This window comes from Poecilia reticulata, linkage group LG1, assembly GCF_000633615.1.
Source record: "Poecilia reticulata strain Guanapo linkage group LG1, Guppy_female_1.0+MT, whole genome shotgun sequence".
Classification (NCBI taxonomy): domain Eukaryota; kingdom Metazoa; phylum Chordata; class Actinopteri; order Cyprinodontiformes; family Poeciliidae; genus Poecilia; species Poecilia reticulata.
Genome location: NC_024331.1, coordinates 2,804,394 through 2,819,684, shown reverse-complemented (window position 1 = coordinate 2,819,684; position 15,291 = coordinate 2,804,394). Strand labels below are relative to the sequence as shown.

Here is a 15,291-nt window from a genome sequence, read left to right as displayed (position 1 = left end):
CCATCCATCCATCCATCCATCCATCCATCCATCCATCCATCCATCCATCCATCCATCCATCCATCCATCCATCCATCCATCCATCCATCCATCCAAAGAGTTTAAGACCAGGGCTCACTTACAAAACAATTTTTTAAAATGCATGTCTTACTGGTTTACTGTAGCTAGTGTCTTACTAGCATGTTGAAGCTAGTAAAACATGCTACAAAGCTAGCTTACAAAACAGCTACAAAGCAACATGTTTACCATATGTATAAAACAAACTGCTAAAATTGAATTAAAAAAACGACTGTTAGATCTGTGATAACTAACTAACCAACCAAACCCACTGAGCTTAGCTAAATGTGAGAAACTAAAACACACACAGACAAGAATAAGGGACGGAGGTAGATTGTTAAACTGTTAGAGATATGCTTGTGTATAAACAACAAACAAATGCATCATTCATAAACTGCAAAAAAGGAATTCTTTTAGTATTTTTTTCATGAACTAAATAAAACTTTTGGAAATGCATGATGTTAAAGTTAATAAGTGCTGTAAACATAAAGCTAAAACAGGCCAGAGTGAAAACAGAGGACAGGCCCAGTGTGAGGTTCCTGTCCCGACACAGCCTGCTCCCAAAACACACTCTGCTCTAAACGAGACATTAATATCTCTACAGCTGGCAGCCTGACTTCCTGTGAACACAGAAACACCCACAGTGAGATCTTACCACAGAGTCAATGATGAAGCTGCAACCCACTATCTCCATGCTGTCCACCATGTTGCTGATGGGTTTACACTGGGCTACCTCTGCAGATAGCTGCAGGGGACAAGGACACACAATACAAGCACAGTTTAGTCCCAGAGTGAGGGGGTGGGGGGTAGAGGGGATATGGAACTCTGTTGCTGCTAAAACCAACTTAGATCAACAGATGACGGTCAATGGACTGGTTGTTATTTGCCAACACCAGAACATCTTGTTCAAGTGAACCAACTCCAGGAAGTCCATTAGTACTGGCACACTGTCTACATAGTAAGGCCAGCTTAGTGTTAACAGTGGGCCTTTGTGCTGCTTTCCTGTCCTGACTCAATCAACTGAAAAGTGAAAATAAACCAGAGAAAAGAGTAGAAAAACACTCACAGAGTTTTTAACCCAGTCAGTGTACTGCTTGAAGTATCCCACCAGGCTGTGAACGAAGGCCTTCGTTTCCTGCAGAGAAGAGAGAGGATCGTGATCAGACGGAGGTTTCAGCTTTAGACAGCTATTATTTACTAGCAACATGCCATTAAAAATAGGTTTTAATAATAGCACTAGGTTACAAAAAATATTTTTTGGAAGTTTTCTATGTTTTTTCAACTGAATTAGGATTATTTTCCACAGCTGAATCCAAAAGTCACATCCATTTTTCTCAATCAGGTCAGGTTTTTATTCTGTCATTTAGAGAAATCTCATCTTCTGACTAAATTTATGACATTTTTGTGACATTATCAGTTCATTTCCATTAATACTTCTCATTCAAAAAAGGTTTTAGGAGAAAAAAATTGTTATCTAACAGAGTGTATTAATTAATTGTCACAAACTTGGATTTCTGTAAATTGAATAATAAATACTGTTAATGGGAAGTACATGTAAACTGAACATTTCATCTTCATTGTGTAAAATTCTCCGTCTCTTTTTTGTCCTGATGGAGTCTCTCCTCCTGCTCATCACTCATTGATCCAGATTCTCAGGAAACCGATCCATAAGTGAGTTGTTTAAAATAATAGATTTTATTACATACATTGTAACGGTTGCCATTTTACTTCATTATGTGTACAACATGGTGCAGAATCCCTGAGTTATTCTTCTAAATTTACGTTGCTTATTTTAAGAGTTTTTGTTGTTTTTAATCCTTTTTGTCAGCCCAAACCTGAAACTTTTTAGATAAATCTTTAAGTGATAAGCTGTGTAACTCTCAAATATAAATCATTCAGGCTTAAAAAAAAAGTCCTAAAGTTAGAAGGTGAGGCACTGCTAATCACATGTACTACAGAAAACCAAGAAAAGAAGCTGTTGCAGCTCTGGTTCTGATCAATTTGTTTTTCCACATATGCTGAAATATCTAGAATATCTTTAATGCAGAAAAGAAAATAAATTAATATGAGGAAAACTGATGAGCAATAAGCAATAAATCAATTGTCAAATGATAAATCAAAATGAGCTCAATCATTTAATTTCTGATGAATATTTTTTGAAGGGCAATATTGTTTACAGGCACTTCATAATCTATTTTTGTTTCCATCGCAGTAAGTAGCTTTAATGTCTGTTTTATATGTTGGTTTTGGTTGCCATGTCTTATTTTTAATATTTTAAATTTTTTCCAGTTCCAGTGTTTGGCATTCTTTTCTAAATTAAAGTTTATTGATCTTTGCGAGGACAAACTTCATCCATCCATCCATTTTCTTACACCCTTGTCCCTTAATGGGGTCGGGAGGGTTGCTGGTGCCGATCTCCAGCTAACAATTACACGGTACACCCTGGACAGGTCACCAGTCTGTCGCAACGACAAACTTCAACTGTCCCAAAATAACAATATTAACATTATACTGTAATAATTGTTGGTACAATTTATCGTCCAGCAAAATTTGTTATTGTGACAGGCCCACATAAACTGTATGTGTGTAATGGGATTAATGATGTAAAGTTTGCTGCATGTTGCTGAGTAAAGAAACAGTAGGTTGCTAAACAAGTTGTAAAAGATACGAATATTCACATCTCGTAAATTCTAAAAAAAAAACAGGAAAAAAGGGAGCTTAAAGTATATAAAAATTAAATAGAAGAAATGGCACAAATGAAAAATCAGTGTGTACTCCTCGATAAGCTTGGCTAAGCAGGTTTCTATTTCAAAAGCTTTGCTTAGGTTTGTACCTGTTTCACCACATGCGAGGCATTTTGAGTGATGAGATATTCTGCTGCATCGATGGCGCTTAGAATGTTCGTGACTTTCATCTGAGACACAAAGAAGAATCAGTTCATATAAACAAAATCAACTGATTTCCTGCTGAAAATGGTTTTATGTGGACAGTTTTACTCACAGGCAGGTCATTGGACATCTTCTGCAGCAGCTTGATGCCCTGGCTCAGGGTGCTCTGCACAACAAGACACAAAAGCAAACAGTTTTGCATAGGTTTTGATACTGAAAATTTGTTATTGTGTATTTTACTTTACATTCAGAATTCCTAATTGCACTTTCTGAACCATTTGAAAGAATGTTTGTTGCAGTTAATTTTTTCCAGCTTGTTGTTTTTGTCAGTTTCAGTTTCTTTATCATTTATTTTATGTTGGCTGTTCTACTTTTTATTGAACTGACTGAACAAATTAAAGTTGTTTTTACATGTTTAACCAAGCTTGTGAAGCTGTTGGTGTATTTAAAGTGTGCTGAGTTATCAAATAAATTAGTAATTAAGTATAATTATGTGTGTTTTTAAAATAAGAAACATTTTAAGTCAATCGAGGACCATTTTTCTGTATTACTGAACCTCAGATATCGGTATCGGTATCGGTATTGGACGTGAAAAAAGCCAAGGATCAGTGCAGCCCTGGTGCAATTAGAGGCATACAATAAAGGGGCAACAACACGATAATAAACATGTTGCTACTGTCACAGGAACACATGAGCCACGATGTTACAGCAAGCACAGACAGAAGGCACCATGCAGCAGCTTACCCGCGCTCGGACATATTTCTGTTACCACGGGAACAGAGAGGGAGGGAAGGAGAAGTTAGAAGAAACTTAGAGGGGTTTGCAATGTAAAGTGACTGCAATGTGTTGGACGTACTTGTGGATAATAAATCAGTAACAATATATATTGTGATCAATATAAATAGATAATACTTCTGACAGAATATTCAATGTATAGAATATTCACTGAACTCTTAGTCAGAACTGCACAGCATTGTGGAGGATGTAGGCAGAGGAAAGGCTTTAGCTGCTCAACTTCTTACAGCAAGCTAAGCAAGGCTGGTGGTATCAACTAACTCAATCGCTCTTTGGTTACCTAACAACAACCTTACCATGGCTTGCTCCATGGGCACCACCTGCTCCCTGTGGATGCTTCTGATGCTGTTGGCGTGTCCCTTCAGAGCGTTCTCCAAAGCTCCACGGGGCTTTAAAAACACGATCGACAAATCATGTAGGGTCATTCAAAAAATTAAAAAAGTAATTGTTTCTCCCTCCATGTGTCTACAGATCTACAGAGATTAGTTTGTTGTATAATGAGAGCAGGGTTGTTGCTGGAGTAAGGGTTACCAGATGTGAAGTCAAGACTCACCAGCTGGTCGGCTTGATCCTCCAGATCGGAGCAGAAAGACAGCAGATCCACAATAGTGACTCCCTTATTCACCTGAAAACAGTTTTATCCTTTCATTAATGACTTCAACAAAAATCCAAATCTCTGTGATCAACAAGAGGAACAAATGAGTCTTTATTTGGCTAACTGTTATTGCCAAAGTGGTTAGAGTTTGCCCACATACCTAAATAAAAAGGATAATTGATGATACTTTATAAAATCATTTTTATTTAGCTCTATCTAAATAAAGCTGCACTATATGACTTTCTAAAAAATATACAATTTTTTGTATATATTTGGTAAAAGTGTCACTATGTCATCATGTAACATGAGACACATAATCTCAGAAAATATCAATCTCTTCCACCTCCTTCTTGTGATGCTATGGCCTGAAGAAATTCACTGCTCTTGACCGAAAATAGCCAATCAGAGTCAAATGGGGATGGAGGGGTGGGNTTAGCGCTGTCAATTAACATCATGAACATGCTGCTAAATGCTACATGCATTTAGCAGCATGCATTTAGCAGTGAGAAACAACTCACCGTTACAGAAAAACTGTGTTTATCCACCGCCATCGGTGGCCATGCTTACTAGCATTAGCCTTTGCAACAGGAGAAGGAGGGGGCAATGAGGATGGAGGAGCAGCGTGCACATCGGCATGATTGACAGTGCTAAGATCCTCCTCCTGGCTCTGATTGGTTGTTTCTAGTTAGCACTGGGAGAAGGCAAAGGAGCTTGATTTGTTCACAGATTATCTGTCTCAGATAATCATGTCATGGCATATTGACAGTCTCAACAAATAAATATTTATATATTTTTTTCTTTTTCCTTTCTTTTTTTTCTTTTTTTTTTTTTTACAAAAGTTACATACTGCAGCTTTAAGATACTAACTGAGGCATGCAGAGTTTGAGCTCTCATTGTTTACATTTTGTCATTCTCAGTACATTCAATTACATATTGCCAGCTAATCTCATTTATTTTTGCAGGACTCCAACTCAAATTTTGAGGGACATTTTGGCCTTACAACCCTTCCTGGATTCATGGTCAGCAACAGTTGCCTCTCTAAGGGCATTATTTGACATCATTTGTAAACTACCACAGTTGTTGTTTTCAATAGGGGGCGGTCAGATACATTTATTATTAACATCTATTTCACCCTCCTAACTTTATCAGTAAGTAGCAAGGATGCAATTAAATTTAGCCATAAAATGTTGACAGTTATAAAAATGCTGTTTTTCACCTGACAGTGAGACAGAAGGACAAAAAGACTAAGTTAACTAGACAGTATTTCTAATATAGTTTTTAACACATAGCTCACCTCAGCCAAGTAAGCTGGATAGTCAATTTCTCCAACTCCTGAGTTTGCAAAGTTCATGAGGTTGTCTCTGCCGGCCTGGTCCAGCAGCATGATGTCCCTCAGGTCCACCTGGACTCCTTCCAACACTTTGGCCAGATCTTTGTTGTACTGTTGTGAAGCAGACACAGATCACGGCCACTCTGCCCCATCACAGACCCACAAACTGTGATACACCGACACTCACCACAGTCCTGTTTAGGAATGAGTTGATGTTGAAGATGTTCTCCAGCTGCAGAGCGTGATACAGACCGTTGTTCTCATAGCACTCCCTGGTGGGCAAATCTTGTCATTACACACGGGACCTCAGTTTCCATTTTTCAAACTTTCAGAGGCGGTTTTGAAGTTTCTTGACCAATTTCGTGAGATATTAAAACAATTTGCAAAACCAGATCACAGCATCATTTGTTTTATCTGCTAAATAGCACTCATACATCAAACCTACACATGTAAGTTGTACATGAACAAAATCCAGGACTTGTTGAAAGAAAATCAGAGTAGTTATTAAGAAGGAATGTGTAATTGTGTTTTAGGGCCATTTTAGATAGAAAACAGAGAAAAGGATGAGAACATTTTGCTAAAAAAAATATCAGAAATTTTGACATTTGCCTCATAAATTTCTAGAAAACACAGGGATATTTCTGAGTTGGAGAAGTAAAATTTTGAGAGAAAACCCCCCAGAAATTTTCTAAAGTTTCTAAAGTAAAAGACTTTTGACTTCTAAACATTTTCTGAGTATGAAAAGCTGAAAATTTATGACTTGAAACTTTAAAATTTTCCAAGTCTTTTCCAGAAATCTTTTTAGATTAATCTCAACAGTTTCTGACTGTTTTCTTGCAAAATTTTAAGCTTTGGAGCTCAGATATGTCCTTGTTTCTTCAAGATTGCATTCAAATGAAAGAAAGGAGCCTTTTCTGCACCTGTACATGCTGCCCAGGGTCAAGTCAATGTTTGGATTCTGGAAGAGCATCCCAGGAAGAAAATTCCTTTTTTCAGGATGAACCAGGAATGGTGTATCGATAATCTGCACAAACACAAATGTGAACCAATAAAGCAGGAATTTAGTCCACTGTGCATCACTATTCTGTTCAGATATCACAAGAAAACAGATATGGAAGAAACTGACGATTCTTGAAGGGGGGTTTCTGACTTCAGTACCTTGAAAAGCTGCCGGTTGGCCAGAGGTTCACATATCAGCTTCTCCACGTTGCCTCCAACAGCAAACAGAGTGGTAACGAGTCCCATCAGCACCCAGGCAAAGATAAAGGAGAATCCCACACCTCTGAGTGAAAAAAGATCAAAATAACATCTTAAACACACATTTATTAATTACCAAATTTGTCTGTAATTTGGTTGCTAAAGAAAGAAAAAAGGTCAGAAAGAGCAACTGTAATTATGAACATTTTAGATGTAATATTGCATTTTAGAAAAATATGTCTATCTGTTAAACAACTTTCAATCTTTACATAAAATCTATAACTCATGTTTCTTTTACAATTTTTGTCATTTATTTACAACAACAAAAAATACTAGAATTTGTAAGACATAGATTGTTGAGCTGGGGTCGTTTTGACTTTTACGGCTGAAGACTGTGGTCTAAAAAGTGAGTTTGGAGCAAATTTAATGGGGTAGAATTATATATTTCCCAGGCACCTGATGCAGTTTTATAGCATGATCAATTAACTATGTTAACTTCAAATGTTATTAAGTGCTATATGTGTCAAATGTGACTTAAAAGAAAATTGACTTTTTTATTTAAAACATTGAAATTGGGTCTCTGTCTCTTTAAGAAACTCCTGTTGTTTTTGAAACGCCGCCTTCAGGAAGTCATCTCAATAGCGCTCCTCTATTAACCCTTTAACAACATGTTTACCAGTGTTTCACTGAGAAGTAGCTTCTATAATGAGCTCAGAAGGTGTTTGCTATTTGCTGCTGGTTAGTCTGAAGGAGTTTGGAAGCTTGGAAACGCTGAGGAACAGCGCTTCCTCTCAAAGGTGGCTAGGTCCACCCAGGAGTTTTGCACAGCTGAATGGTTGCCATGGAGATTAAAGGATTTCTCAAACATGAATGAAATAATCACGGCAACACTCCAGCTATGTTTTGATGCTGGAGTAATATTATAACATGATGTAAAGCTAAAAAAAGTTGACTTTACATAATACTGCTCTCTTAAAGGTAAATGGTCACAGTGACAACATACGCCATCAGCAGGTTTCCGCCAGTGTTGGACAGGCAGCCGCGTGTGGTCGGGGTGGCCTGCTTGTCGTAGCCACAGGTGCCGCAGAGCAGGCCCAGCATGTTGAAGGCCATAATCAAGACGATGGTGCAGAGAACGGCCACGCAGGCGATCCACCTGCAGAACAGAAACACCTTTAACACGCTTTACTTCCAAAACCTAGAAGCCAGAATATCATCTGAGTCTCAATCAAAAGTTTTTCACAAAAAAACAACAAAAAAAAACAGGAAAAGTTTGGATGTTTAATATAAAGAAATGGTTGATGGGTTATTGCTGTCACTGAGCAAAATAAAGGTAGATTCAGCTGATCAGAATAAAAAGACAATCCATTTCAACATGTTGTGGGATCAAGTTTCACCAACCTGTAGAAATCCATCTGGTCCACCTGGGGGTAAAACGACTCGATGAACTTGTGTCTTTCGTTGAGAAAAATGGTGAAATTGGCAAGAGAGGATTCCACTGGGAACATCTTGGAGAAGCCGTTGATCTCATTTCCAATCTTATCCAGCATGCTTTTCACTCCTGCAGCAACACAGAGAACAACTTCAAATTAAACACATTTACTGTTCCTCAGGAAGATAAGCTAACACTTCACATCATCCTTAATGCATAATTGTGAGAGCATCATGCATTTGGGGATGCTTTTTGTCACCAGGGTCAGGGAATCTGATCTAAATACAAGGCAAGAAGAGAGCCAGAATGGCCCAGTCAAAGTCCTCTGTCTAACTAGGACTCTGTGGCAAGACATTCAAAGATGCTCTCTGTCCAATCTGACTCAGGTTGTGTTGGTCTGAAAAGAGGAAACGTTCAAAACAAAGGAAGATTTACAGCGGAGGTTTCTTTACAGCGTTGATTCAAGGGAGCTGAATACAAATGCATGGCACACTGTGAAACAAAGTGGAAACCCATTTTTCTTTCACCTCCCAGTTTTCTAAATAACTGTGTTTTGGTCAATCACATAAAATCCCAATAAAACCAGATGATGGTTGTGATTATAGTGCAAAAAACTGTGAAGGCAAAGGGGTGTGAATACTTTAGCATAAGATTCAGCATAACTTAGACCGGCTGTATCTGTGTTAGGGTAGAAGAATGATGTCCAGATTTTATAATTTTGTTTAGTGTCTGATCTATAAATTTAGGTTCCAGTTTATTTTTGAAAATGGAGGCATATGTATTAATGGACATTTACTTGTAAATCCAGAGGATTTTAACCATGTGGTTAATTTCCATCTCTAGTTCCATTGGTAGGTTGATGTTAAAATACAAACGATAAAAAAACAAAAACAACCCCCCCAAAAATAACAGTACTAAACGAGAAATACATACCATAAAATCAATACATATTTACATATAATCAATGTTGACATTTTTTGGCTTAGCTTAGTAGCTCTTTATTTCGCCCTGAATTGATTCTCTTTATTATCGCACTGAGATTATAAAATCCAGCCAATTTAGAAAAGTTTTCTGAGTATGCATATTTAATTTGAACAGCACCAGGGGAAAAAAAGCATCCATAAGAACATGACTTACGAGGCAGAGCTGTGGTTCGTCATTTAAAGGCATGCATGTGAACGAAGAGAGAAACATTCAGTCAAAGTTCATTTTGATCCTCCACACTCAAACACATAGGGCTGTGTGTTTACCTGTGACTATGTTCCTGGTCTGTTCTTTCACCATCGCTGGGGTGTCGTTAAAGGAGGTGTAACCCTGTTAAAAAACAGAAGAAGAAAAGAAAAATGGCATCAGGTCATATACTGAACTGCAGGCCGCTGATGGCTCAGACACACACAGTTACCTTTTGAACAATGTTGCTGAGATCTATTTTCAGTACAGTGTTTATGTTGGTCAAGGCTTCGTTAACATTTGGAAGCTGAAAGGGAGAACAGAGAAAAAAGACATACGAGTTAGCAGGAGAAATAAAGAAGGTTTTTATTGTAATTTTAATATTACAATGTTTTATGGGGAAATATTATGTGCTTTCCAACCACATACAATCACTTTATAGCACAATCAAGTACAGTAGCTATTTTACCCCGAGTTGTTCATAAAAATGCTGTCCATATCTAATTTGACTTCATCATTTAGCTTCTTGAAATTGGACCTCTGTCTCTTTAAAAACTCCTGTTCTTGCTGAAACTCCGCCTTCAGGAAGTCATCATAACCTCTATTAACCCTTTAACAATGTTTTACCAGTAGATAAACAGTTCCACTATGTGTTTGCTAATTGCTGCTAGCTAGTCTGAAGGAGCTCAGTGGGGGAGTCACAGAGGAGGGCTGCTCTGTGAGGCAGAAGCTCTGAAACTGCAGCTGTGAGGAGCAGCTGCAAGTTGAAGGAGGGACTATGTCTACCCAGGTGTTTTGCACAGCTGAATGGTTGCCATGGAGACAAGACAACACTCCAGGCATGGTTTTCATGAGGGAATAAAATTATAACATGAGGCAAAGATCAATAAAGTCAATTTGACATAATACTGCCCATTTAATAGACAAGCTCAGCACATATTTCTCATTGAAAAAAATACACTTTTCCAGGTTTAAGTGAATTTTTACTGTGTAAATACAAAAGTCCACTTTAAACTTATGATATATTTTACTATGGAAACATCCAAAAATCAGACTGGATCCATGGACGTGATTCGTATGTCAGACCAGTGTAAAACTCCTCTAGTATAAAAGTATTTCTCCTGACCTTGGAGAAGTCGGCGTTGGTTCCGAGCTGAGGCAGGGTGGAGCGGATTGTGTTGCAGGTAGGGGACACGGCTCCGTTGGTGCAGGCCGGGTCCGACAGCGTGTTGGACAGAGAGGAGCGCTCCCCGGCCAGGCTGGCCTGGAGCTTTCCCATTCCCTCCTGAAGGATCTCCAGGGCGGAGCTGACGTTCTCCAGAGCTTCTTTGGTTTCCCGCATGGCTAAAAAAAATAAAATAAATGTCAGAGAGGCAGAACTGAGTCAGAAACTACATTTAGTTATTATTAAACTACACTCAGCACGCTGACCACAAAATCCACAACAAACATATAAAACATATACAGGTTAATAGAAATCAGAATATCATGTATTTTATTAATACAGTTCAAATTATGAAATTGATATCACCACCTTCCAAAAACAAAGTCTTTTTTCCCAAAAGACTTTTCTGGCTTAGGCCATTAATTTATAAAGGTGATGATTTTTAAAATTAATTACAAACAATTATTAATTATTTCTATTAATTTTGATGATTAGAGTTTATAGCTAATGAACACAAAATCTAGTTTTTCATACAACTACAATATGACTTTAGAAAAAAAAAACCATACAGCTAGTCACTGACAACTTGCTTTATTAAAGAAGCTTCACAGGAAAATTTTGTGGAAGGAAAAACGTTGATGAAAGGCTGTTGAAAAACAACCTTGAGAGGATTCTGAAGCAAAGGTCATAATCTATGCAAAAGGAACAAGTACAATCCTTTTTATTCATAATATTTAATAAAGTTTTATTTTTAGACATCTACATTTGGGTTTCCATTCACTATGAGCAATAATCATCAAAATTAACAGAAAAAATATTTTGTAATGAATCAATGTGACACATAGTCACCTTCCTAAAATATTGGCCCAAGTCATTTTTTGCCAAAAGATGATTTAGGGGGAAAAAAAAAAGAAAAAAAAGACCATTATTTTAGGAGATGACGATATGGTTTTGTTTTTTAAATTGCATTACTGGAAACAAAGTTTTAACGATTTTCTTATTTTTTCTTTTTAGATGCACCTGCAAAACAAACAAGAAGACTGCACTGAGGTTTGTTTCTATCAGTCCCACAAACACAACACGAACACGGCACCACTGGACCCAGGTCTGCCTCTTTTACCTTTAATAGCACTCTCAACTTTTGCTTCAGGTTAAAAGAAATGAAAAAGGGGAACCATAGAAACAGGGAAGCACAAACAGCGATGTGAGGATTTGATTGAACGTGATTACTCATGTTAATAATCAATAACGTCCGATGAAAATGGGTCACCTCCTGCCATTCGAAGGGCGACATCCAGCGCAGGAACCACCTCTTTCTCCAGATGGCTGTGGATTCTGGCTCCCAGCAGAGGTCCGATGTCTGCCATCACAGAATCACACACACACACACACACACACACACACACACACACACACACACACACACACACGCACACACACACATCCACACGCACACACACACATCGGGTTTATGACAACATAACTATTAAAGCCAGAGATATTAGAAACAAATAATAATGTTAATAATCTTACTGTCGAGGTCTGACAGGACTTTGTTCTTGGCAGTGGTGTACTGGGCTGTCAGGTAATCGATTTGCTGCGGGAGGAAACACACTAACATGAAATATTATTGTCTTACATGAAACTCTCTGTCTGTATGCGTGCGTGTGTGTGTGTGTGTGTGTGTGTGTGTGTGTGTGTGTGTGTGTGTGTGTGTGTGTGTGTGTATATGTGTGTGTGAGCGAGAGAGAGAGGATACCGCTGGGGTGTTGTTAGCAAATGTCTTCAGGTCCCTCATGTTGGTGTTTATGAGTCTTCGGGTGCTTTTGATCTGAGTGCTGATGTTGTGGTTGGCTGCATAGGCGACGAGAACTCCCAGACTGAAACACATAGATAGAGACTCCTGATGGGACTCTTGTCAGACTCCTGATGGGTCAGACAACCATCAGGAGGCAGCATTGCTGCAAAACACAAACTCCAACTGAAATCCTGCAGCATCCAGCAAACCAATTATCTTTGAAATGTCAGAACGCTCATTTCTTGAAAACAAAAAAGCTCTTTAAGAAACATCAGCACAATAAAATTTGGAATTTCCAGTGTTCATTTTTGTGATGTTAAACTCCAATGTTGTTGCAGCTGTGCAGTTTTTTGTTTTGCTTTGTTTGTGTTTTTTCACTTATTAGCAATTTCGAGTTTCCTGGATGGAATCTGTTAGACTGGTCTGAATTTATTAGTCTTAATTCTTCAGGCTGAAATCGATTCCTAATATTTTCATGGTACACATGAAAAAAAACAACAAAATCAAACACAGAGTTGACGTTGATTCTGTCTTTCTTCTCTCCCTCAATTTTTGTCAATTGTTTTTTTATTTCAGATCAAAATTAAACCACTTGCAATTAAAACCTACTTTGCGGTCTGATGCTACAATAAATTAAATGATTTTTTTTTTGCTTGTTCTTCATAGAAAAGCACATAAGAACGTTAACTTCACCCAAGATTAGCACATACACAAAGCAGGATTTCAGGGTATTTTTCATGAAAACATTTCCTCCTTTTCCAAAGTCAGATTTTTCAGTTTCTCTGTCACTCTTTGTAATAACAAAAATATTAGAATGTTGCATCCATCTCGGGATGTTTTGTCTGTCCTTCAAAAGCTAACAAAATAATCTACATGTACAATTTTAAACCAACTCTAGAAAAGTTTACATTTTTCCAAAATCCTTATTATTTCACCCACATGATTCCAGAGCAAACTTTACTTTATTTCTACAATACTGAATGAACAGTATTGAGTGGTGTGATGGAGTAAGGCCAAAAAATAACTGAGTAAAAAGTTCATGAGAGAACAAATGCCCTCTCAGGCTTTCTGTATGAACATGAGCATGTTTGTGATATGAAAGGCCTCATTCAGATGGAGACACAAGGACCTCTGCAGTCAGTCAGTCATATCAGTAACACATAGCAACTCCTGCAGACCCTGTTCCTGTGCACAGGTCAGGTGAACAAATATCACATTTACAGTTACAGGTTGGTGCTCTGTTCTGCATCACTTGCTGTGTTTCCATCACAAATCTTTGTCTACATTCTGCTAATGTAGGGGAAAAAATTTTGTTTCCATGAAATAACAAATGAAGGTAAAATCACGTGAATAAGTTAATTCATGCGGTAAGTCTTTAAAAATCATGGCAGCGATGGATGCAAACAGTTCCGTGATACATATTCATAATTTAGCCGTGGCGCTAGCGCTCATCATCTATCAGCCAATCAGAGGAGACGTTGGAATCTTATTCAGGCATTGGACGGACAAACCCGACTACATATGCAGTGTTTTGGGGAAATTATGATTTATCAGAAGAGTTATGGATTAAACATGTTGGAACGACACACACAACTTTTTATGAACTGTGATGCTGTGCGAGCTGCAGATTGTCCGAAAAAACAAAAGCAAACCATCATCCTACTACTACTTCATGTTGTCTTCTTCATTGCTTTCAGCAGTGGTAACATTGGGCTACATTGATCATGTGACTTTTATGATGTGAAAAAAATGTTTTCGTTGCACTTCTGTAAAAAACATCTATTTCAATACAGATGAAAACCCACATCATCGAAGCGGAAAAATTTGAGTTTTTTCGAAATTGACGTGCTTCCTTTGAGCAAATTTATTTTCAAAATTTTAACTTGCGCAGTTCTATGGTTCATGTGAGGATGGTTTAATGTAGGCAGATTTACATATGAGTCATATTCCTTCCATGTGTTGATGATTAATTTAACTCAATTCCAGTGATGTTCAGTACCTAAGATATGCTTTGCATCCATCCCCTGACTTATACTTTTAAACAACCTCTCCTCTAATTGGTTGGAGTGTTCTTTAGTTTTCATGCTTTCAGGAATACTAATACTTATGCTACAATCACTGGAGACACTAACTTTAAAGAAGGTGAATATTTATGCAGTCACTTAGATTATTTTAAATGTCATTATTTTGTAGGAATCAGTTTCACTTTGACATTAAAGTAAGATTTTTCTTGTTAATCTTTTTAATCAAAAAAGCAAAATTTTGTTTCTGACAACTATTTCTAACGACCATTTTTCTAAAAGTGAAAAATGGTCAGATGTTTCTGGACGAAAACATCTTAGAGGCTGTGAAAAACTTAAATGCAGATTTTATTTTCAGCAGGATAATGACTGTGAGCAGACATTCACCAGTTACATGGTTTACTTAAAAACATATTCATGTGCTAGAATTCCCCAGTCAAGGTTCAATTAAGAAACACTACTGTTCACAGACACAACCTGTATGATTTGTGTCATGATCCGTGTTTCTATGTGTTTATTTTCTAGTTTCTGTGTGATCCTGTTCCCTGTTAGTCCTGTCTCTGCGTCTTTCCCCGTTGATTGTCTCCCAGGTGTGTCTCGTTCCCKTGATTRCCCYGTGTGTATTTAGTCTCMCCTGTTGTCTGTGTTCTTCGTCGGGTCCTTGTCAATTGMWTGTCGATAGTTGTAGTCCTCGTCGATTCCTGTCAATAGTTWKTCTATGGTCCCTGTTGATTGTCTGTTTATTTCCTCCGTCTCCGTGCTGCCAGTTTCCCTCGTGTTGTTCCCCGCTGTTCCTGGTTTTCAAATAAATACTTATTTCTCGCTACATCCTGGGTCCTGCCT

The 15,291-nt window shown here is 37.8% G+C and overlaps 1 protein-coding gene across 4 annotated transcripts; it reads right to left on the bottom strand.

Annotated features, from left to right (window-relative positions):
* Positions 1-637: 637 nt before the first annotated feature.
* On the bottom strand, positions 638-12,583 carry prom1b (prominin 1 b). Of its 4 annotated transcripts, XM_008401825.2 has the most exons (21): positions 12,389-12,573; positions 12,163-12,226; positions 11,900-11,989; positions 11,750-11,773; positions 10,591-10,808; positions 9,697-9,771; positions 9,545-9,608; positions 9,432-9,440; positions 8,264-8,423; positions 7,866-8,018; positions 6,824-6,947; positions 6,586-6,689; positions 5,853-5,937; positions 5,630-5,776; positions 4,294-4,365; positions 4,037-4,129; positions 3,690-3,707; positions 3,058-3,111; positions 2,891-2,971; positions 1,124-1,192; positions 641-802 (listed from the first exon to the last, which is right to left on the bottom strand). In XM_008401825.2, the coding sequence occupies exons 1-21, from the start codon at positions 12,518-12,520 to the stop codon at positions 656-658; spliced, it is 1,983 nt and encodes a 660-aa protein (XP_008400047.1). In that variant the 5' UTR covers positions 12,521-12,573; the 3' UTR covers positions 641-655. The 4 variants fall into 4 exon arrangements, with proteins under 4 accessions (XP_008400116.1, XP_008400047.1, XP_008400181.1 ...); XM_008401894.2 differs by lacking the exon at positions 9,432-9,440 and having other exon boundaries at positions 638-802; positions 12,389-12,583; XM_008401959.2 differs by lacking the exon at positions 3,690-3,707 and having other exon boundaries at positions 12,389-12,572.
* Positions 12,584-15,291: the final 2,708 nt, after the last annotated feature.